This window comes from Phlebotomus papatasi, unplaced genomic scaffold (assembly GCF_024763615.1).
Source record: "Phlebotomus papatasi isolate M1 unplaced genomic scaffold, Ppap_2.1 HiC_scaffold_29, whole genome shotgun sequence".
Lineage (NCBI taxonomy): Eukaryota > Metazoa > Arthropoda > Insecta > Diptera > Psychodidae > Phlebotomus > Phlebotomus papatasi.
This window is the reverse complement of record NW_026604516.1, coordinates 112,644-137,507: the sequence shown is the minus strand read 5'-3', so window position 1 is coordinate 137,507 and position 24,864 is coordinate 112,644. Positions and strand designations below refer to the sequence as shown.

At 39.2% G+C, this 24,864-nt stretch overlaps 3 protein-coding genes across 3 annotated transcripts; all 3 read right to left on the bottom strand.

Annotated features, from left to right (window-relative positions):
• Window positions 1-367: 367 nt before the first annotated feature.
• On the bottom strand, window positions 368-1,252 carry LOC129809063 (uncharacterized). Its single transcript, XM_055858919.1, has one exon. It carries the CDS (start codon window positions 1,250-1,252, stop codon window positions 368-370), a length of 885 nt encoding a protein of 294 aa, XP_055714894.1.
• A 56-nt stretch (window positions 1,253-1,308) lies between these two features.
• Window positions 1,309-2,283, bottom strand: LOC129809062 (uncharacterized). The gene has a single exon (XM_055858918.1). It carries the CDS (start codon window positions 2,281-2,283, stop codon window positions 1,309-1,311), a length of 975 nt encoding a protein of 324 aa, XP_055714893.1.
• A 192-nt stretch (window positions 2,284-2,475) lies between these two features.
• LOC129809061 (uncharacterized) lies at window positions 2,476-4,713 on the bottom strand. The gene has a single exon (XM_055858916.1). It carries the CDS (start codon window positions 4,711-4,713, stop codon window positions 2,476-2,478), a length of 2,238 nt encoding a protein of 745 aa, XP_055714891.1.
• Between the last annotated feature and the right edge of the window lie 20,151 nt (window positions 4,714-24,864).

Here is a 24,864-nt window from a genome sequence, read left to right as displayed (position 1 = left end):
GACAAACCTGTGATATTGAGAGCTGTGATAAGTGAATCTGTGATATGATCTGATGATGGAATGTGTATGCAAACCTGTGATAGATTTATAGAGATTAATATTCGGCGAAAAAGACCGATTTTCAGGTTTCTCCGTTCAAATATTTTATTTCACTTATAAATTAACACTAGGTTAACAAAATTGTAATTAAAAATTAATTGTAAATTGCCTGATGGCCAAGATAATGTGTGATTTCTGTGTGTATGATGAAAATGCGTGTTGATTGATGGTGAATGTGATGAGAAGAAGAATTTTTCACGGTGTGAAGTTGTCTGAATGTTGAAATTGGATAAGTTATGTCAAGTTAGGTGAGTGTGGTTTTAATATTTCATGGAGCTTCGTCTCCATTCTCCCCTGGCAGAACCTCCTGGTTTTGAACTTCATCTGGAGGACGAGCCAAACGGGTGATGGCTCTTGTGTAAATTCCAGTTTGTGTTTTGACCTTGGCTACTCGTACGTGTCCATCACGTCCGGGATGTACATCGATGATGCGTCCAAGAATCCATGATAGAGGTGGAACGTTATCCTCAAGGATAACCACGAGATCATTTACTTTCAAGTCCGATTGCTCGTGCTGCCACTTTTTGCGTTGTTGCAATTGTGAGAAAACTTCGATGCGAAAGCGACGCCAAAAGTTTTGAACAATTTGCTGATTCCGTTGCCATTTGTCCAATCGGTTTTCTGGCAATGTTGTAATATCGTGTTGTGGTAAAGCATTGAGTGGGGCACCAGTCATGAAGTGACCTGGCGTCAATGCGGCGAAGTCTTCTGGGCTTGAAGAAATGAGTGAAAGTGGTCTAGAATTAAGGCACATTTCAATTTCAGCTAGAACCGTTAGCATTGATTCTTGTGTCATTGGTGTGTTTCCAACGATCCGATAGAAATGTCTCTTAAAGCTCTTCACTGAAGATTCCCACATTCCTCCAAAATGAGCGCTCCTTGGTGGAATAAAATGGAAGTTGACTCTGGCATTTGCTGCATGTTTAGCAATAATCTCCTGGCTGGTTTGAGTTGATAAAACTTGCCGAATCTCCTCAAGCTGCTTTTGAGCTCCAACGAAGTTTTTAGCGTTGTCAGAGTAGACATCCGATGGCCTACCTCGTCGTGCGATGGAACGCCTGAATGCCGCGAGAAATGCATTTGTGGATGAATCTGTTACAAGCTCCAGGTGTATGGCGTGAGTAATCATGCACACAAACACTGTGACGTACATTTTCACTGATGCATTTCTCTTGAGAGGTGTCTTAATGAGGAAATATCCACAAAGGTCTACTCCCACTTTGTCAAATGCTCTTGTGAATCGTAGTCTATAGGGAGGCAAATTTCCCATAATTTGCTGCATGGGTTGTGGGTGGCATCGAAAACACCTGACGCATCTACGACGAGCAGCTTTTGCAACGTCCAGTCCTCTGTGAGAGGCCAATATTCCTGTCTGATCGTGTAAAGCATGAGCTGCGGACCTCCATGGCAGGTTTCACGGTGCACCCTGTCTGCAATAAGCTTTGAAAATGTATGTTTATTTGGCAATATTGCAGGATGTTTCTGAGAAGATGAGATTTGTGCATTCTCAATTCTGCCCTCCACACGTAGAATGTCTAGCTCATCTATGTATGGACACAAATCTTTGATTCGAGAAGTGTTTGACAGCTTTTGTTTCCCTTTTAGACGTCTGATGTCATCAGCAAAGCATTCAGCTTGAATGGCACGAATTACTTGAATGTTGGTGTCAGTGAGTTCTTGGGAGGTTAATGGGCCACAAATGATGTCCTCGCCATGGATACGAGAACGGAGATTGTGGAAATATCGACGCCAGATTGACAAACTCCTGATCATTTTTGAGTGTGATGAAAATTTGTTGATGATTGTCCAAAAACTATTTCGACTGGTCAGTGCACAAACGACTTTCTGCTCTAATTCAACCTCTGACACTTGAACACTGGGAATTTCACGTTTCTCCTGAAGTTCCTTTGTATTTGGGCCACTCCACCACAAAATATTGTCCTTCAGCTTGCTTGGGCTCAATCCTCTTGATGTAAGATCAGCGGGATTGAGGGCAGATGGCACATGAAACCAATTTTCACGAGGTAAAATATTTTGAATTTTTGACACTCTGTTTGCCACAAAAATTTGCCACCTTTTGGGCTCCGATGACAACCAACACAATACTATTGTAGAATCTGTGAAGGCTGCAATCGACTCTACACGCACTGTTAATGCAAATTGAACACTCTGAAGGAGTTTCATAGCCAAAAGGGCTGCACACAACTCTAACCTTGGCAGAGACACTTGCTTTAAGGGTGCGACGCGAGTTTTTGCACATAACAATCGACTTGTCAGCTGATTGCCAGAAACTGGGTCAATAGCCTGAAGGTAAATACATGTCCTAAAGGCCTTTTCGGATGCGTCACAAAACACTGACAGCTGCACGAGTTGAGGTTAGTGAGCAGAGGTTATGTGACGAGGAATCCGGAACTCCACCAAATCCTTGAGATTTTGTTGATATTCTTGCCATGTTTTCAAAACAGTCGTGTCCACAAGTTCATCGTCCCAATCGGCTTTGACAAGCCAAAGAGATTGCATGAGAATCTTTGCCTGGATGGTGACTGGTGCCAACAATCCGAGAGGGTCAAAGATTCTTGACATTTCTGAGAGGATGGCTCTCTTGGTGATGGTTTGAGAAGATGAAGAAACTTTGAATGTGAATTCATCACTAACGGGATTCCATTGCAGGCCCAATGTGGTGATAGTCTCTGTAGATGAGAGATCCAGTGGCTCTGTGATCTCTCTCTCGCTGAGGGGAATATTTTTGAGTGCTTCTGAGCCATTGGACATCCACTTTGATAGTTGAAATCCTCCTTTGCGCATAAGTAAATTGATCTGAGACTGTAATTCTTGAGCTTCAGCAACTGTTGGGTTCCCGGAAATGAAATCATCTACATAAAAGTCACGGGAAGCTGCTGGTTTCGCCACTGGGAAATTATCACCCTCTTCCTCCACGAGTTTACTGATGCATCTCGTGCTAAGATAACTGGCACTTCCTGTCCCATAGGTCATAGTAGACAGCAAGTATGTATTCATGGGAAGATGTGGTGCTTCACGCCAAAAAATACGTTGCATATTTTGATCATCTGAGTGCACACGTACCTGTCGAAACATTTTTTTGATGTCTGCTTTTACAACGATATTATGTTCTCTGAACCTCAATAAAATTGCAAAAAGATCATCCTGCGTTTTGGGCCCCACCATCAGTACGTCATTCAGAGATACTTCGCTGCTTGTTTTGGCAGATGCATCGAATACCACCCTTACTGGTGTAGAGGATGATACTTTGAAGACGGGGTGATGAGGTAAGTAAACAGGTGGTCGATCTGAGTGATAGGTTTCCGGAAGAAGACGCATGTGACCGAGACTTTCGTACTCACGCATAAAAGCAACATATTTCTCCCGAAGATCTGGATTGCGCTGGAGCTTTTTCTCGATGCAAAAACACCTTTTGAGAGCCAATGTTTCTGACTTACCCAGTGCTTCAAGATTGTCTCGTAGTGGGAGTCGCACGACAAAACGACCATCTGAATCCCTAGTTGTGTGTTGTGTGAAATGAGTTTCACACAATTGCTCTTCCTTAGATAAAATCTTTTCAGGCGTAGGTGGCTCCTCTACCGTCCAAAATCGTTCCATTTGCTGGGGAAGAGTATCTGACATGTTGAGAGAGCAGAGGCAAGTAGACACACAGGAACTCGCGAATGCAGATGTAGATTCACAAGGGGTGCTTCCGGCTATAATATAACCGAAAGCTGTCTTTTGGAGGGTTGGTGATCCTTCAAAACGTCCGGAACGGAGCGCCTTCATAAATACTTCAGCTCCCAAGAGCACATCAATCCTGCTGCGTATATTATACTCGAAATCTGCAAGTGGAATGCCTGCAGGAATATGCCAAAGCACCTCAAATATTGAACTTGGCTGATCATCGACGATGGAATCAAGTACTATGAAGTCCAAATCCATTGTGAAATTCCCATCTTGAGATGAGAATGTAAAATGAGTGGAATTATTGGATGATGTTTTATGCTGTCCAATGCCAGAAACTACATGATTGCCTTGAGGGAGTGTACGAAGCTTACTCTTCTGTACAAATGAATTTGTCACGAAATTAGTCTGGCTGCACGAATCGAGGAGAGCTCGACACTTGTGGAGTCTGCCGTCTACTCCCTTGACCATGATTGTTGCTGTAGGTAGTAAAATTTGCTCGGAGATGACCTTGCGCGGGAGATTACTGACCAAGCTAGCTGGCACTCCCCCAGAGGATGAAGGAACTGGATTGATGGGAGCCTCTGGTGGGACCTGACTATTCTCAGAAGGTACTACAAGGGCATCATGAAGCAAAGTATTATGCTTCACCTGACATTTGCGACAATTGGAACTCTGGCAAGCTTCTGTAGTATGGGAATCTCGAAGACAATTCAGGAAAAGTTTAGCTTTCTTGACTAGCTGAAGCCTTTGAGCAGGGGTTGCTGATTGAAACTTTTGACATTGGTAGCTGTAGTGAGCTTCCTGATGACACATCTGACAGTTCTTGATAGACACTGCTAGAGCTGTCTTGGAAGATTTGGATGGCTTGGCACCCTTTGAATTTCCATTTTGCTTCTCACGATTCGAGCTGTTATTCTTCGACATGGATGCTTCCACTGAGTCGCATCTTTTCTCCAAAAAGTTCAGGAACTCATCCCAAGAGGGAACCCCTGACTGTGGAAATTCCCTGGTCGAGACTGTGTGTCTCATTGTCCACCTTCCGGAGAATGTAGTTGATCAGCCAGATATCACGTTCTTTGTGTCCCAAGGTTTCTACTGCATTGATAGTTTCCAGGCTTGTGTTCAGTAAATTCCTGAGAAGAATTGGATTGTTCTCCTGAGCCTTTGACTGCCCAAAGAACATATCGATATGAGCAAACAAAATACATTGTTCTTTGTTGAATCGTTTAACAAGGGCATCCCATGCTTTTTCGTAGTTGCCATCCGTCATCGGCAGATGCTTAATAACACCTTTTGCTTGGCCTTCAATGAGACCTCTGAGGTGTTGGAATTTTTGCACATTTGACAGTTCATCATTCTCATGGACCGAGCAAACGTAGAGATCTCTGAAGGATTGCCATTCTGTATAATCGCCTGAAAACTTGGGGATATCCAAATCAGGAAATTTTGCCTTCTTGGAATGACTTTTCTCCCTCTTGGATAGTGCATCAGCAATGACTGTAGCCAATTTACTGATTTGATCATCATTGTTTGTAGCCTGTGGTGGCGTAGGCTCTGTCTTAAATGATTTCAATAATGTCTTGATCCTAAATTCGGCATTGACGACTCTCTCGTTGAAATCCATAACCTCATTTTGCTCGGCCAAAATGTCGACAGCGTTTTCCGGATCAATGAGAGCATAAATCTGGTTCTGAACATCTGTGAAGTTTGCATTTGCTCGTGCAAGAGATTTTAGACGCATTTCCAGGACTGGTGCTGTAGCTGATTCCGCATTCTTGTCAAGAAATTGCTCTATTTTCGTTAATGTCGCTTTGGAGACACCACGCTCAACATGGAGTTGAGAGATTGACTTCTTTGGGGGCATTTTCCAAGAACGCTTTATTGAATGAAGTATGAATCACGTGAATTTACTGTAGGAGCCGATGAGGCTCCCCCGTATGCAAAACGTTGAAGCTGCTGTGTCTCCGGAACGTCAGCACACGGCGTTTTAAATGTCCAGATTATAGGTGCTGGAGCGTCTTCAAAACGTCAGGATGGAGCTGTGGTCTCCTAGGTGCGTGATTCGATCCTCGAATGCCCAGATTGTAGGTGCTGACGCTCCTTCGTAGGACCTTTCCTCGAAGGACCATATGGTAAAGAATGTTACCTGTGATAATGAATGATATGATTCTGCGATAAGTGTCTGAGATAATACCAAAAGGAAGTCCTGGGACAAACCTGTGATATTGAGAGCTGTGATAAGTGAATCTGTGATATGATCTGATGATGGAATGTGTATGCAAACCTGTGATAGATTTATAGAGATTAATATTCGGCGAAAAAGACCGATTTTCAGGTTTCTCCGTTCAAATATTTTATTTCACTTATAAATTAAGACTAGGTTAACAAATTGTAATTAAAAATTAATTGTAAATTGCCTGATGGCCAACATAATGTGTGATTTCTGTGTGTATGATGAAAATGCGTGTTGATTGATGGTGAATGTGATGAGAAGAGAATTTTTCACGGTGTGAAGTTGTCTGAATGTTGAAATTGGATAAGTTATGTAAAGTTAGGTGAGTGTGGTTTTAATATTTCATGGAGCTTCGTCTCCACATATACTTTGAAAATATTGTATTAAAAAAAATGTGATATTTTGTAAACCTTTTTATTTACTTTCAATTTAATTTTTTGTCGTTAATAAAATAAAATCTTTCGTATATTTTCAGTTGAAGTAATTGTCGAAAGGATCAAATATTTGAAGGCAGAAGCAAGGAGATGTTCGAAGAAAGAACTCAAAAAAGCGGTGATGGATTTACACGCCTTCGATTAAAGTTCTCAGATAAGTATATAATATCCAAGAGAATTTTGGAGATTCATTCTTTGCTGAATGGTAGAAATAAAGTGAATAAAGTCAGCTTCATGTCTGCTGATCGTTATTGGGACATGAAAAGCATTAACAATTGAACCTGTCCAAGCTTCCACCAAGTTGGGAAACTTGGCAAAGAGGAGGACTTATCCCAAAACGCTTGAGATAAGCCACTGCTGTTTGAGATAGCTCCTGATTTCTATTTGGAGAATATGTGGTTGATAGGCTGTCCCCCAGTACCTTAGCGCGTTTAGTGATTTGGCTTTTCAACCTCAGGTCTTGGGCTTTCGCCACCTGTTTTCGCAAGATAATTGCCTCTTGGGTAGTTCAGGGAAAAATTCCCCGCAGCCTGGCTGTGGTACGCCTCTGGAACCACAAATCTCCAAAAAGAAACCTTTCTGGGGCCTTCTCTTACTAGCCTCGGTAGGAAATAATCCTAGGTGGCAGTGGAAGCTCCTTAGCCTTTATTAAATTTTGCAGAGATTTTGCCTTTAATAGCCTTTGGCTAAGGGCGAGATCTGAGCAAACAGATTTAGGCACTTACTTTTTGAAGATGCCGCTGAAGATACGCAATGTACTCTGTTTTCTGCTAGACTAATTTTATTGATAAAAATTCTTAGTATTTATACAAAATTTTAACTTCTACCCCACTAAAGATCACAAAAATGTGCTTATTCTAAGTCTCATTAATTTGCGTCAATCAAGAAAAAAATTCCTTTCTTTGCGCCTTTTTCGGGTAAACAAATAAAATGCTGAGCGTGACTTTCAGTGCAATGCACTCACTCAGTGCATTGCACTTTGCATTGGTCAAATGACCCACATTTCATAGTAGTTTAAAAATGCTTATGTCTTCTTAACTATTACTAGTAAGGACATAAAGTAAATTGTAAAGTATTTTTAAAGGATCATAAAATGATCGTAATATGATTTTATTTAGAAAAAGTGACCTAAATGTAGTTTAAGTTTACTTAAAAGTAGTTTTAAGTAAAAATAGCTCAACTTTTTCGCTTAATATTAGAAAAAGTATTATTTATAAAAGATTTTTATATTGCTGTTATAGTTTTTAAAGCTCACAAAAATAATATAGTAGCAATGATTTTATGTAGAATCTATTAATTTAGTAGCTATTAACGTTAAAACTTTGTTAATTTTTCCAAGTTAATTAAATTTAAATTGCGTGGGTCTTTGGTGAGGTATTTTACAATAACTGATTTACAAAAGTGATTATTATCCTAAAAATGTTCATCCTGAACATCTTGGGGGCCGGCAGGATGGTCCTAGTCAGAAGGGTGTCCACGAATAATGTTCTGTAAACGTGTCGCGAAGTCCTCTTGTACTTCTTCTTGCTGCGTTGACTCCGAGGTTCTTTGTTTACTGAAGAGCTTCTTCAGAGGTGTCTGCCAGCATTTCCTTGTTATCCACAAGATGATGGCCAAGATGATTAAAACCACTATTCCCGATATTGTATATGTAGTACGGTGTGATTTTGGAGTGGCTTCCACAGCTACCACTGTTGGTACTGGAGAAGCTGCTTTTGCAAAGAGATCAGTTCGGGCGCGACGCTCAATAGAAGTGGACGTATTCTGACCTGTCTTCCACTGTGCTTTTTAGTTAAGATAACGTTGTGCAGTTTTTGCAAATCTAAAGTTGCTCGTGAAGACACTAGTAAATTAGCTGCTGTGTTTGCTTCAGCAAATTTCATTTATCGTGCTTAAAACTGACGGCCGATGAACTTAAGGCGGTAAAAAATAGTACGGCCACGTGGAAATGTGCGCGGTGCATTCCTAAGGAACGACGAGTCTCGACGGGAAGTAGTGCGTCTTCATTGGGAGCTAAGAAGGCATCGTCTTTTTTTACCGAAACCTGGATACGTGATGTTGAGCTAAGTAATTATTTCATAGACGGGTTTACTATTTTTGCCAATTGTAATGAGAGCTATAGATCAGGTGGAGTTGCCGTATTTGTACGCAATAATATTATTGTTAATAATCATCGTAAATATAATTGACTTCCTCTGACTGCCTTATTTTGGAATGTTTCATTGATGGTATCAATTTTGTTCTCATTTGCATTTACCGTATTTAGTCAATTCCCGTTTCAGTTTTCCTAAATGAGATTGAAGATCTCTTAAATATTTTTAACAGTACTGAAAACGTATATCTTCTCGGCGATTTTAATATAGATCTCTTGAAGGATAATATTGAGCGTGATAATTATATTTTTCTCTTATCTTCTTTCGGCTATGAATCTTTAATAAATATCCCTACAAGATTTTGCAACAATTATTCATCATGCATTGACAATATTTTCGCCAAAACTAACTGTCGCAAAATCAAGAATGTGGGTGATGTTATTCATCTTGGTGTTACAGACCATTCCCTGTTAACTCTTTCAATAAGTGGTGTTCAATGTTCCAAGTCTTTATCTCATTTTGAACCTACTAAAATTATTTCTTATAAAGCTCTTAATGATGCCCTCCTTTTTGAAAAATGGGGAAATGTTCTAGATACCACCGACCCTTCCGTAGGCTTCTCCCTCTTCTTGGATATCCTAAAAGATAAAATATCTCTTTCGTCACATGTTCATAGCAAAAATCATTTGAGAAAGTTGAAACCGTGGTTATCTAATGCTCTATATAACAAAATTTCCTTGAAAAACAAGTCATAAAAATTAACTTAAAAAACACCCAAATAATATTCGACTAAAAAGGAAATATAAAAAATTATGCAAATCTATTTCAGAATTCGTCAAAAGTGAAAAAACCAATTATTACATTAAACGTTTTAGGGAAGCTAAGAAGAACAGTAGAATTCAGTGGCAATTGGTTAATGAGCTTGTTGGAGATGGTGGTAGATCTAAATCGGAAATAGCTAAAATAGTTTTGAACAACATTACTTATGATAAAACTCAGGATATTGCTAATGTTATGAATACATTTTTTATCACTGCTCCAACCAGAATTATTGAAAATTCTATTACTCCGGTGGATGCCTGCCCTTCAGACCCTATTCACTCAGATTATGTGAATAAAAATTTATTTCTTTTCCCTGTCACCAGTCTAGAAGTTTTTAGAGTTATAAACAGCCTAAAAAATAACAAATCTAAAGATTTTGATGGAATTACTACTTGTTGCATAAAAAATATTAGTTTAAATATTGTAGATGTCCTTTCAGTTTTGATTAATCGTTGTCTTGCTCTGGGAGTTTTTTCTCAGTGCTTGAAATTAGCTGTTGTTATACCTGTACATAAAAAGGGTTCTACGTCAGACCTAAATAACTACAGACCGATTTCACTCGTTTCTGTTTTTTCTAAAATTTTTGAAAAAATCCTAAAAACTAGACTGGAAGGATTTTTAAATGGATTAAGTTTTTTTAGCAAACATTAGTTTGGTTTCACCTCTGGTTATAGTACGGAAGATGCTATAATGACCTTAATCAATGAAGTTGTTCTTAGTCTCAATGATGGTGAGTGCGTGGGTGCTATATGCCTCGACCTTACTAAGGCATTTGACACTGTATGCCATGAAAAACTGCTGGAAAAGCTTTCGGATGCTGGAGTTAGAGGTGTAGCCCTGTTACTCTTTCAATCCTATCTGTCTGATAGACAACAGGTGGTTCGCCTGGGAACTTGCCTCAGCGATTTCGGTCCTCTTAAAAACGGAGTTCCACAAGGAACTGTCTTGGGACCTCTATTTTTCATTATTAGGTGAGATTCTTAACAATCTCACCTACTATAATCCTAACAAAATTTCATGTCGTCCGATCGACCTCAAACTTGGCCAAAATGTGTTTCGCCACTTCCTGATCACGAATATATGGGGGGCTAAGTTAAGTTCCCGGCCGGCCGCTCTTTGGAGCTTAATAGCTCCTAAACTAAAAAAGGTATCGACTTGCGGTTTTCGGCAAAGGTTATATATCGCATGAAAATTGCAACTTGTTGCATTGACCCCCCACCCATCCTTCCGCCATTTTGAAGACCCCCCTTTTTTTGTTTTCTCAATAGCTCCGCCCCTATGGCATCGATCGGGCTCAAATTTTAGTATGTTATAGCTAGGCTTTAGAGCTTTCCATCAATACTAAACTTAAGGTCCCCCGACCCCCCTGACCCGAGCTATAAGGGGTCAAAGTTCGAACATTGACCGGCCTCTATCTCCGGTTCTAATTAACATAGCGACCTAAATTTTACCTTTTTGGTTTCGTCTCGATGAGCACTTTCAGATGGAAGTTCAAGAATTCACCACAGGTGGCGCTGCGATAGCGTCAAAATTCATCGAAATTCAAAGTCACTTTTCTCAAAAACGGCACTGTGCAAGTTAATGAAATTTTAGTATGTTGTAGTCCAGTCTACTTACAATGTAGGGAACCGACGTTGATATTAAGTCAATGTCGAGTCTAGGACGTTTCCAAAATGGTGCAAATGTGCGCTGTGGTTAAAACAGAACCGGAGATATGAGTGGTCAAAGTTTACAAAATTCAAAAAATCATATCTCCGGTTCTATGTGACCGATTTTGATGAATAATGAGGGCTTAAACGAAAGATCTCACCAAATGCTACAACTTTCTAGAATATTTGAACTTCGTGGGACCAACACCAGGGGCGCCACAGTCGAAAAACCAATTTCAATATCACATAACCTCAATTATATCGACTGTCGCTGAACCGATTTTGATGATTACTTCGACATAATTGTAGAGGACATTTGTCTCTACATTTCGTCCGTACATCATTTTCCACTAAGACTACGCTATCACTCCGATTTTGCCGTTTAAGTGTGAAAAAATTGATTTTTCCCATAATAACGCTTTGAAATCACTCAGATGCCAATTTCACTGCCTCTACTCCACCGAGACACTTAAAATAGGGTTTTAAATGGAAAGTCCCACAAAAGACAACAATTCTTTGATATAGTTGAAGTTCAACAAATGACAACTTGGGGAACTCTGGATGAAAAAACGAATTAAGAAACAAAAAACCTCGCTTATCTGGGCTTCTGAGTAATCGATGAGATCATGTTCTATGCGAAAATTATAGAGAACATTCTGGTCTACATTTCACCCATATATTACTTTTGTGCCAGTTCATCCAAATCCTTGATATTTTGGTTTAAATACAAAATTTGTATAATTTCACGAATTTGATTCAAGATAACTGAATGGCGTCTCCCAACTTCAGCTCTAAATCGAATTTGCATGCACTCCGAGTTAGCTCACGTTAAGAATTTCACCTACATAAGCCGGTTAGGATTATCTGTCCCTTTACCTGAATAATCTACTTAAGATAAAATTAAATGGTGGAATCATAGCTTATGCTGATGATCTTATGTTAGTTTATCGAGGCGGTTCTTGGTCTGATATTGATTATATGATGCAGAATGATCTAGAGGTTATTAGAAGGTGGTTAAATGATAATCATTTGGTTCTGAGTAACAAATCTATGGCTATTCGTTTTCATGGGCCGACACCTTCCTCTAATTTTAATTCAATCAGATGTCACATTCCTGGATGTAATTTGGGTTGCACTGAAACATGAATAGACATTCCTTTCATGGAGGAGATTACGTATTTGGGAATTATTATCGATAGCCGTCTTACATGAAAGCCACAACTTCTCAAACTAACTAGTTCTTTGGCTCCTGTTGTAGCTAAAGCGTTCCAGGTTGGCAATTATTGTCCTGAAAATGTAGCTCGTTCTTATTATTTTGCGTGTGTCGAGTCTAGACTTCAATGCGGCCTAACGGCTTGGGGAGCTGCTTTTCACTCAAATTGGAAATCCGTCGAAATGGCGCAAAGAACTGCGCTCAGAGCTCTATTTCGCAAACGTAAATTTGATTATCTTTACAATACTTTTTCTAAATTTCGCATATTAACACTAACTCTCACTTTCAAGTTCAAGACTTTACGAAGATTCTTCATTAGAGGCGGGTATCTTGCATCTAGAAGAATTAGATCATTAAGACTTGGTCCATCTGTCCCTGTTCCACACCCCAAAACGGAATGGTTTAAGCGAATATTTGTATATACGGCTCATACTTTATATAATTCGTTATCTGACTTAATGAAGTCTCCAGCCCAAACCCGTGGGGTTTTCCTTAAGAAGCTATCTACTCTTTTATGGACTGAATACAATTCATCCCGCGTACCTAAAGCTGGTCCGTAACAATAACAAGTCGATGCCTGGTAATCAAGTGGTTAATTTTGTCCGGTGTGCTCTTACATTGTGAAATTCATCAAACTACTCTTCGCGTTTCATTTTTTATCTATTTTGTGGCCGGGTTTTTCATGCGATTCGTCAAGTTGGGATCTCTTCGGGGCCCAAAGCCTTTTCTCTGCCCAACAACTTTGTAATGAGGTTTCGCTTCCACAATCTTGGCCCCAATCGTATTAACTGATCTATTTCTCTTCTTACAATTTTTTTGGTTTTCTATATAACCGATTTTTTTGCTTGAAGTTGTAAGAGTTTCCTCGGGTCTTATTCTTCCGGTGGTTGTTTTTGACGTTGGCTTTACTTTTTATGTTTTTGTTACGCCAGTGATTGGTCATGCTTGTAATTTCTTTATTTCAATTTCTATCTTACTTATTGTCAGCATTTTATGACCTCTTATTCTTATTAGCTCCTATCACTCTCTTTTTTGCAGCTCCCTTCTTTTCTTTTACTCCCCTTTTTCTTCTCATTTCTTCGCGCAGTCCAAGTCCTTTTCTTTAAGTTATTTTTTCTTTTCAAATAAATAGTAAAATTACAATATAAAAATAAAAATCTAAATTAAGCAGTTAAAATAATATATTTTGTACCGAACTCAGCAACGACAACACGAGCCACTTATGTGAGCCTGTTGTTGCTTAGCCCATCAGTCTCGGTTTGCCCTGCCACTTCCTCTTCCTTCCCTCCTCATAAGTGAGATTTTTTGAATGCATTGATATATGAATTATCTTTTTTTATATTATATCTATATAATGTATTTTTGGCATATACGGTCTAAGAACCAAGGTTTCTGCCGTTTACTTGGGGAGACCGGTTGTGAAGTCGGTCGGCAGCCGCATTTTTGAGATTGATAAAGGAAATAAATATTATCATTATCTTCAGATCGCTTTATAATGGATGATGTCTCCAGAACCACCGTAGGTTGATGTGAAATGTCTGTCATGTTGAAGTCAGGATAGGTAACTGTCCGAATGTAACTGCTTGTAGTATGAAGCTTTATCTTAAAAGTAGATCTTAAAGTTAAAGATTTGGTTTTGATAAAGCAATTTCTTTTCACATGCAGGATTCCAGTAGTGTTAAGGAGAGTTTCTTCTCTGAATCCATTACAAACCGCTGATATCTGTGTATCTTTCTCAGTCATAAAAAAACGAGGTGTTTTCCTTGTTGAGTCTTTTCCATATGATACCCTTTACCTCGACTTTCTTGGTATTGCAGAGCTTACCTTCATGTTTGTTGAATATTTCATCAACTAGATAGGAAGGTTTATCAGGCATATTATATACTATGTCAATTTCGCACATGTATGCCGCCTTATCGATCATCTTGCACTTTGCAAGCTCATTACCATTCAATACAAAATATTTCTGGTGATGATAGTCAGCACCAATCAATGGATGTTCAATATCTTGAATCAAGAAAGTGCTGTTATGAACATGCTGCGGTATGGAGATTGCATGAATGAGCTCATATGGAATGGATTCAATGATCTCAAAGTATAGAGAAATAAGAATGCTGTTGTTGGTTATACTGAATCTTGCGGCTTCTAATATATGTTTCATGGCCTGAAGTTCTGGTCCTAATTTTTTGTGAGCCTTGTCCAGATTCTCTTCTATCTGTGCATTTGTTACTAAGTCAAATCCACTGCTTCGCTCATTTAGAACATTTAGAATTGAATTGTACTTTCCTTTCAACTCAGCATAATAGTTTGAGCACCAAGATAGGTTGTGAGCATTCTTATCTCTAGATGATTTTCATCGGTTTTTGCGTGCCATGGCTCCAAATCATTTATAACTTTGGTTAGGCTGTCTACTCTATCGTTGAATAGTCTCAACTTCTGTTCCACGATTGTATTAGATTGACCAATCCTGGCATTAAGAAGCAGAGTTTTCTGATTCATTGTCTCAAGAAGAGCATTATGATTGTGTCCTAATGTATCAATGTTCGTGTACAGATCGCTGTTTCCATTGCCAAAGACGAAGTCAATCAAATTTCCAAAGAGTCCTCTCTTCTTTCGTGTTTTACTGAATTGACCAATGTCCTCAATTTCTTTTATTTGATCGTTTAGCATCAGTTTTTCATGATTAAGATGATTTATCAAAACATCACAATGTGATGCTGTAGTCAGCTCTTTCGCTCGTCTGCACAGAGCTTCAGTTTTATTCCACACTAATGAAATATTGTTCTTCTCTTCAAGAAATGTCTGCTTATCGAACAAAAGATCCATACGAAGCTTTCCTCTATTTAGATGAACTACTGATCCTAGGCTTTTAATGTAGATGCCTGGATCAAGTGACTTTACCGTGTAGTTTGATGCAAAAACGGTTGCAAACAGCATCCAGATATGAAGCATAGTCAAGAAGAATGTCTTTACGTATGATCTGGTTACTGGACGTCGTTGTTGTGAAGGAGTCCTTGTTGTAGTCCCTTTAGTAGAACTTTCATTACTTATGTCTGTTTGATTCAAGCTACCTCCCGTAATGTCGGGTTCTTTTGCATTAGCTTGCTCCTGGTTATCGTGAGGTACCATGGCAGTGACTGGCAATTTTATCAGTTTGTGTATAGGACACCCTTTGCTCTTATTGCCCTTTAGTTTAATTGTCACCACCCTGGCTAAGCCATCTTTTCCAGGATGGAGATGAATTATTCGTGCAAGCGGCCATTTTAAAGGTGGAATATTATCCTCTTTTAGCAAGACTAAATCCCCAACACTTGGACCTTGCTTTTCATCTCTCCACTTTGTTCTTTGTTCAAATGTAGTAAGATACTCCTGAGACCAACGTTTCCAGATCTGTTGGTTGAACTTTGTGACTAATCTCCATCGACTGATTGGATTAGTTTCTGAAAGATCTGGTTGAGGTGGGCTGGCCAATGCTCTGCCAATGAGAAAATGTCCCGGTGTTAAAGCTTCGAAATCATCAGGATCATCAGTCAATGGCGTCAGTGGTCTTGAATTAACACACGCCTCAACTTGAGTCAAAAGTGTAGTAAACTCTTCATAGGTCAATCTGCTTTGACCAACGACTCGAGTTATATGATATTTCACACTTTTGACAGCAGCTTCCCATAGGCCGCCAAAATGGGGTGCCCCTGAGGGAATAAACTTCCATTCGATGTTCTGATGTGACAATTGATTTGCAGCTGTCTCAGAAGCTTTCTTTATAGCCATCTCGATTCCCTTATCAAGGACTCTTTTGGCACCTACAAAATTAGTGCCATTGTCACTCATTATTTGCATTGGCTTGCCTCTTCTGGCAATAAAACGCTTCATTGCTGCAAGAAAGACATCAGTAGAGAGATCAGTCACAACCTCAATATGAATCGCCTTAAGCTGTCTACACATTAGACAAATTTTGAAATTATAGTGTTCACGCGAAAAAAGACATATCCTAAATTTGTCCATGGAGGCTTCCACCCATGATTATTTATTGGGTGACTCGTCTAATGTCAATTGATTTTTTCCCCTCTCCATAACGGACTTTTTTTTCCTCTTTTCGTCCTTTTTCTGCAAGTTCAAAGTCAAGTGTAAAAATTTATCGCTCTGCTACAAAAATTAATAAACATCTTTCGCGACTGCACCAAAGTGTTTTATTGGCGTTCGTGAGTGAGAATTGTCCTGAGTGGTGATCCAGAAGTGCCATTTCACGAGAAAAAGGTGAAAGAAAAGGTCTGTGAGTGAACCTCGTGGAATCCAGCCCAACGAGTGGAAGTCTTTTCGAGGCAAAAGCTGCGCAGCAGAACATTGAGGAGGAAAATTTTTATTGATCCTCCCTCGCCAGGATAACCAGGCTTGTATTTCTTTCCTCAACAGGTACAATTACCACAATTATTTTGGGGAAAAGTCAGGGCTTTGGAACTCAGGAGTTCTTTGTCTAATTCTCAGGTACAATTACCACAATTATTTGGGAAAGAGTCAGGGCTTTGGAACTCAGGAGTTCTTTGTCTAATTCTCAGGTAAATCCTCACCAGATAACATTTCAAAGTGACTTTGAAGTGTTGGTTTCAATATTGAAGCGAATATTGAAACCAACATTTCAATAATTGCCTCCACACTGAACAAAATGACTTCAATATTAAAACTTCAATATTAAAAACAACAGTCTAGTCAGGAACTCACAGATCTTCTGGGATTTTCATCCGTATTTCGTCAAGAACACCCAAAAATATTCAAGTTGGACAGAAGATTTTTGTAGCATCCTCCAGGAAATACCAGATCTCTGGAATTTTCTTGTATATTATGCCCAAAACCCTTCAGATACCTTCTGTGGTCAGACGATTCCTGGAACTTCCTCCAAGAAATCCCAGATCTTCTGGGATTTTCTTGCATATTATGCCCAGAACAATTCAGATACCTTCTGTGGTCAGAAGATTTCTGGAGCTTCCTCCTGGAAATCCCAGATCTTCTGGGATTTTCTTGTATATTATGCCCAGAACACTTCAGATACCTTCTGTGGTCAGAAGATTTCTGGAACTTCCTCCTGGAAATCCCAGATCTTCTGGGATTTTCTTGTATATTATGCCCAGAACACTTCAGATACCTTCTGTGGTCAGAAGATTTCTGGAGCTTCCTCCAGGAAATCCCAGATCTTCTGGGATTTTCTTGTATATTATGCCCAGAACACTTCAGATACCTTCTGTGGTCAGAAGATTTCTATAGCTTCCTCCTGGAAATCCCAGTCTTCTGGGATTTTCTTGTATATAATGCCCAAAACCCTTCAGATACCTTCTGTGGTCAGAGGATTCCTTGAGCTTCCTCCAGAAAATCCCAGTCTTCTGGGATTTTCTTGTATATTATGCCCAGATCACATCTGATACCTTCTGTGGTCAGAAGATTCCTTGAGCTTCCTCCTGGAAATCCCAGATCTTCTGGGATTTTCTTGTATATTATGCCCAGAACACTTCAGATACCTTCTGTGGTCAGAAGATTTCTGGAGTTTCCTCCTGGAAATCCCAGATCTTCTGGGATTTTCTTGTATATAATGCCCAAAACACTTCCGATACCTTCTGTGGTCAGAGGATTCCTTGAGCTTCCTCCAGGAAATCCCAGATCTTCTGGGATTTTCTTGCATATTATGCCCAAAACACTTCAGATACCTTCTGTGGTCAGACGATTCCTTGAGCTTCCTCCTGGAAATCCCAGATCTTCTGGGATTTTCTTGTATATTATGCCCAGATCACATCTAATACCTTCTGTGGTCAGGCGATTCCTTGAGATTCCTCCTGGAAATCCCAGATCTTCTGGGATTTTCTTGTATATTATGCCCAGAACACTTCAGATACCTTCTGTGGTCAGAATATTTCTGGAGCTTCCTCCTGGAAATCCCAGATCTTCTGGGATTTTCTTGTATATAATGCCCAAAACACTTCCGATACCTTCTGTGGTCAGAGGATTCCTTGAGCTTCCTCCAGAAAATCCCAGATCTTCTGGGATTTTCTTGCATATTATGCCCAAAACACTTCAGATACCTTCTGTGGTCAGACGATTCCTTGAGCTTCCTCCTGGAAATCCCAGATCTTCTGGGATTTTCTTGTATATTATGCCCAGATCACATCTGATACCTTCTGTGGTCAGAGGATTCCTTGAGCTTCCTCCAGGAAATCCCAGATCTTCTGGGATTTTCTTGCATATTATGCCCAAAACACTTCAGACACCTTCTGTTTTCAGAAGATTTCTGGAGTTTCCTCCTGGAAATCCCAGATCTTCTGGGATTTTCTTGTATATAATGCCCAAAACACTTCCGATACCTTCTGTGGTCAGAGGATTCCTTGAGCTTCCTCCAGGAAATCCCAGATCTTCTGGGATTTTCTTGCATATTATGCCCAAAACACTTCAGATACCTTCTGTGGTCAGACGATTCCTTGAGCTTCCTCCTGGAAATCCCAGATCTTCTGGGATTTTCTTGTATATTATGCCCAGAACACTTCAGATACCTTCTGTGGTCAGAATATTTCTGGAGCTTCCTCCTGGAAATCCCAGATCTTCTGGGATTTTCTTGTATATTATGCCCAAAACCCTTTAGATACCTTCTGTGGTCAGAGGATTCCTGGAGCTTCCTCCAGGAAATCCCAGATCTTCTGACATTTTCTTGTATATTATTCTCAAAACACATCAGGTACCTTCTGTGGTCAGAGTATTCCTGGAGCTTCCTCCTGGAAATCTCAGATCTTCAATGATATATTTGTTTTAATTTGGCATTTAAACTGTTGAAAATAGAGTAACATAATGATCTGTAATATGTTCAAAGTGGTCAGTAAAAACGAGTAATTTGATCGGGAAAAATTTGAAATGATCAGCAAAAATATGCAATTTTGTAAGTTAAAACGGAAAATTTTGTATGCAAATAGTAAAATTTGGTCAGTAAAAAGTTAAGTTTGCTCAGTTAAAACTTTCAATACATCAGTAGAATTATTCCAAATGATCAGTAAAAAATTGCAAAGTGGTTAGCACTAAATTAAAAATAGTGGTCAGCAAAAGTTAAAATGTGTTGAGTAAAAATAAGAAGTGGTCAGTAAAAAACATAAATTGGTAAACAAACACTTTATCCAGTTTTAAACCTCGATCAGCTTATAGAGGTGCGATTATTGTATTTTATTATTGTTATTAAGAATAAAAATGGACGAGAAATGCGTAAAAGTCTCAGAAAATTTTTAAAATTGATTATCTCGGAAACTATGAGAGATAGGGGCCTCAAACTTTACATCTGTTTAGAGCCTCCTTCAGGCTTTAGATGTGCAAAATTTCACTTGGAAATGAGGAAAATTGGACAAATAATTCATAAAAGTGTCTGAAAAACTTTAAAGTCGATTATCTCGGAAACTATGAGAGATAGGGGCCTCAAACTTTACATCTGTTTAGAGCCTTCTTCAGGATCGAGATGTGTAAAATTTCATTTGGAAATGAGGAAAATTGGACAAACTATTCATAAAAGTGTGAGAAAAACTTTAAAGTCGATTATCTCGGAAACTATGAGAGATAGGGGCTCAAACTTTACATCTGTTTAGGGCCTTCTTCAGGCTTGAGATGTGCAAAATTACACTTGGAAGTGAGGAAAATTAGGTGAAATTGCAAGAAAAGAAAATACAATGCGTGAAAACACACAAAATATTTCGAGGTTTGCGAAAATTCGCGAGAAATTCAGCGGTCCGCGAAAATCCACAGGAAATTTTTATTTGTCCAATTTTTATTTTATTGTAAACATTTAATTTTATAGTGCTCATTTTGAGTTTTTTGGTAATCAATTTTTTCTTTTTTCCTGACTACTTTTTAATTTCCATTGCTCATTTCCATTTTGATAATTAACCATTTTTTATTTTTTACTCACCATATTAAAATTTTTTGCTAACCAATTTTTTTATCGGCCAATTTATATAATATTTTCTTCTTAGCAACTTGAGTACTCTGGAGGTTCTTCACAAGATATAGAAAATAAAACCCCAAAGATCCGTGATTTCTTGGAGAAGGGATGAGGAATCCTCTGACCAACGGTGGTATCTGGGGTGTTTTTGTCATAATATTCAAGAAAATCCCAGAAGATCTGGGATTTCTGGAGGAAGCTCCAGGAATCCTCTGACCACAGAAGGTATCTGAAGTGTTCTGGGCATAATATACAAGAAAATCCCAGAAAATCTGGGATTTCCAGGAGAAAGCTCCAGAAATCTTCTGACCACAGAAGGTATCTGAAGTGTTCTGGGCATAATATACAAGAAAATCCCAGAAGATCTGGGATTTCCAGGAGGAAGCTCCAGAAATCTTCTGACCACAGAAAGTATCTGAATTGTTCTGGGCATAATATGCAAGAAAATCCCAGTAGATCTGGGATTTCTTGGAGGAAGCTCCAGGAATCGTCTGACCACAGAAGGTATCTGAAGAGTCTGGGGCATAGTGAACAAGAAAATCCCAGAAGATCTGGGATTTCTGGAGGAAGCAGGTGATTCGTGCAGACCATTTTGGGTTCTTGAGGAGATTGAACAAAATATGTAATCAAATTCCGAGAATCTGGGATTTTCTGGAGGAAGCTGGATAGATGTGTTTTGACTTTGTTTTTAACTTTGGATGTGGTAGGTGTGATTCTTTCATAATGACACCTATTGTGATACTCCGATTTTCTAAAAGTGCTCCGATCGAGCTGAAATTCACAGGGTATATGTTTTGAACATCCCTGATGCCAAAAATGATAGTCCGCCATTTTCAGGTCCAGCCGTCCGTAGTACGCGATATCTCCGGTTTGGAAAGAGATATCTTCATAAATTTTTGTTTTTAAATATATCTACTTGCGCGTACGATAATTTCTATGTTTTGAGATTTTTGAAAAACCGGTTCTAAACCGGTTTAAAACCGGTTTTTATAGTTTATCTCGAAACTGGCTTATGCAATTTGAATTATTTTATGTTCATGTTGTAGCGCTAGTTGAGTAGACCAATTTAAAAAAAAAATTTGGAGATCGCTCCATGATTTCTCGAGATATTTCAAGTTAAAGATTGCAATTTTAAGAAAATTTTGCTCGTAGCGTCAGGTGGGGAAAAAAGCGAGAAAAGCGGCGTCACACATGGTATTGCGACATTTCACCCTCTCTCTCACTCCCTCTCCATGTATATATATATACATACATATAAACATAGTATATATATTTATATATACCAGCGGATTTTCGCGGGCCGCGAAATTTTTCGCGGATTTTCGCGGGCCGCGAAATTTCTCGCGGATTTTCGCGGGTCGCGAAATTTTTCGAGGATTTTCGCGGTCAGCAAAATTTTTCGCGGATTTTCGCGGGCCGCGAAGTTTTTTGCGGATTTTCGCGGGTCGCGAAATTTTTCACGGAATTCCGCGGGTCGCGAAATTTTTCGCGGATTTTCGCGGGGCGCGAAATTTTTCGCGGATTTTCGCGGGCCGCAAAATTTTTCGCGTATTTTCGCGGACCGCGAAATTTGTCGCGGATTTTCGCGGGCCGCGAAATTTTTCGCGGATTTTCGCGGGTCGCGAAATTTTTCGCGGATTTTCGCGGTCAGCAAAATTTTTCGCGGATTTTCGCGTGTCGCGAAATTTTTCGCGGATTTTCGCGGTCAGCAAAATTTTTCGCGGATTTTCGCGGGCCGCGAAATTTTTCGCGGATTTTCGCGGGCCGCAAAATTTTTCGCGGATTTTCGCGGGCCGCAAAATTTTTCGCGGATTTTCGCGGGTCGCTAAATTTTTCGCGGATTTTCGCGGGTCGCTAAATTTTTCGCGGATTTTCGCGGGCCGCTAAATTTTTCGCGGATTTTCGCGGGCCGCTAAATTTTTCGCGGATTTTCGCGGGCCGCGAAATTTTTCGCGGATTTTCGCAGGCCGCGAAATTTTTCGCGGATTTTCGCGGGCCGCGAAATTTTATGCGGATTTTCGCGGATTTTCGCGGATTTTCGCGGGCCGCGAAATTTTTCGCGGATTTTCGCGAGGCGCGAAATTTTCCGCGGAAATAGCCAGTGATAAGCCTAGAGTATCATAATTATGGATGTATCATAAGTAGAGAGTATCATAAGTATGGATGTGGAGTATCATAAGTATGCATAAGTATGGATGTAAAGTTTGAGGCCTCTATCTCTCATAGTTTCCGAGATAATCAACTTTAAAGATTTTCAGACACTTTTATGCATTTCTCGTCCAATTTCCTTAATTTTCCAGTGAAATTTTGCACATTTCAAGCCTGAGAGAGGCTCTAAATGGATGTAAATTTTGAGGCCTCTATCTCTCATAGTTTCCGAGATAATCGACTTTAAAGATTTTCAGACACTTTTATGCATTTCTCGTCCAATTTCCTTAATTTTCCAGTGAAATTTTGCACATATCACACCTGAAAGAAGCTCTAAATAGATGTAAATTTTGAGGCCTCTATCTCTCATAGTTTCCGAGATAATCAACTTTAAAGATTTTCAGACACTTTTATGCAATTCTCATACAATTTAATGTATAAATATCGTTCGAGTTTGCCACAATCCGATTTTGCAACGAAGGAATCACACCTCTATAAGCTGATCTAGGCTTATCACTGGCTTTTCATTCATGAACAAGGAAAATCTGGCAGTTCTGTGATGTTTTGAAGGAAGAAGCTTCCTGAGCATTAAGAAATATTGAAGGAAATGTCAAATCAGTTTGATATTTAGAATTTCTTTGAAATTTTAATTCAGTGTGACTTTGAAATTTTTTACTGAAATGATTTGGCTTAGTTTGTAGCCATTCAAAATAATGAAATAAAATATTGAATAAAATGTTCCATATTGAAACAAGTATTTCAATATTTGCCTACACACTGGACAATTTTCTTCAATATTGAAACATTTATGTCAATAAATCTTTCCAATGTGGAGGCAATCCTTGTCAATGTTTGACATTGAAAAGAAATATTTCAATAAATTATGTCTAATGTATAGCCAGCTTTAGTGACGAAAAAAACGAAAATGGCGATATAGGATTTTTCTGTCACATTTCCTCGACCCTTGTTTCGTCGTGTCATTATTGGCCCTGCATAATCGACACCACATCTTGAAAATGGTGGTGCTGGTGTAACTCGTGAGCTTGGTAAATTTCCCATGAGTTGTCCCAAGGTTTTCTGTTTATGCTTGGCACAGTTTAGGCATTTGTTCAGCACTGCTCTAACATAAGATCTGCCTTTCAATAGCTAATACTCCATTCTGAGACGATTTATGGTTAGTTGTAAGCCACCACGAAGCATCTCGCAGTGAATTTCCTTGAATATGGTATAAGTAGTATGGCACTTGGGTAGGATGATTGGATTTTTGTCACGACTCGGGAGCTCGGAATTCTGAATTCTACCTCCTACCTTCAGAAGACCGTCTTCTAATATTGGATTGAGGTCTTTAAGTTTGCTCTTTGATGACACTGGTCTGGATTTTTTTAAATCATCTATCTCGTCAGAGAAATGATTTTTTTTGAACAAGCTTTATAATGTGAAGTTTTGCCTCATGTCTTTCTTTTGTATTTAGGCTTTCAGTATTTTTCTCCTCCTTATTGATTTTCTTTTGGCAATTTTTAATAAATCGCCTCCACACAGCTACTGTGTTAATTAGTTTTTGGAAGGAAGAAAATCCGTTCAATGTTTCTTGTATCCATTCCGTTCCCTGGGGTGTTCCTGCACAACAATGAAATGCTTCTTCTACATCTTCTGGGCTGCGAAACATTGATAGAGAGAAATGGGTATTTTGATTTTCCATTATTTGCTGTTCAAAGTGAAGAAGATGCTCATCTCTATTGTTGATGGGCCACCATTCTGGATCTTGGCGAAGCCAACTTGGGCCCCGCCACCAGAGGCGATGATTCTTAAAATCACTGGCCGATATCCCTCTGGAGGCAACATCTGCAGAAGCCACATGGTTCCACACGTCTCTTGGTAAGTTCTGATGAATCTTTGCAACTCGATTGGCGATATACGTAATCCATGTTGAAGGGTCTTTGGGAATCCAGGCTAGTACAATTTCGCTGTCACTCCACGCAAATATTTCATGTACATGGATATCCAGAATGCTTAGAGTCCTTCTCATTAAAATAGCAAGAAGAACGGCAGCGCATAATTCCATGCGTGGCAAAGTGATTTCACCTTTAAGCCTGCTTTTAAAAGAGGATATTTTAAAAATACACCCCACAGTGCTATGCACCAGCGAGTCTTGGAAAATCTACCCTCGGGGTTTGTGTCTGAATAAAATCTCTCAATTAGCTGTTATAATGCTCCCATTTGTGTCTCGACTAAAACAGAAAGTCTGGCAGACTTTCTATTTTATTTCGAAATGTTTCGAACGTGTTTTGAAGTACGTGGTACGTGGTATTAGAAAATTATTTAATAGATATCAAAAGGCTAAAAAGTGAATAATAATAGTTGATATAGAACAAGTGAAAAGGAAGAGGAGATGGGGAACTCATCCTCTCTATCAAACTCGTCCCACCGCAGGGTTTTATGCTAACGTTGTCAGGAATTTAAGGAAACATTGTAAGTTGTTTTACAGTCACAGCTAATGTTTAGTTTAGTTTTTTTTTTTTAATAATTTCT

Excerpts from the sequence above, each read along its gene's own strand:
- LOC129809061 (XM_055858916.1), bottom strand. The coding sequence starts at position 4,713 with ATGTCGAAGAATAACAGCTCGAATCGTGAGAAGCAAAATGGAAATTCA.
- LOC129809062 (XM_055858918.1), bottom strand. The coding sequence starts at position 2,283 with ATGAAACTCCTTCAGAGTGTTCAATTTGCATTAACAGTGCGTGTAGAG.
- LOC129809063 (XM_055858919.1), bottom strand. The coding sequence starts at position 1,252 with ATGTACGTCACAGTGTTTGTGTGCATGATTACTCACGCCATACACCTG.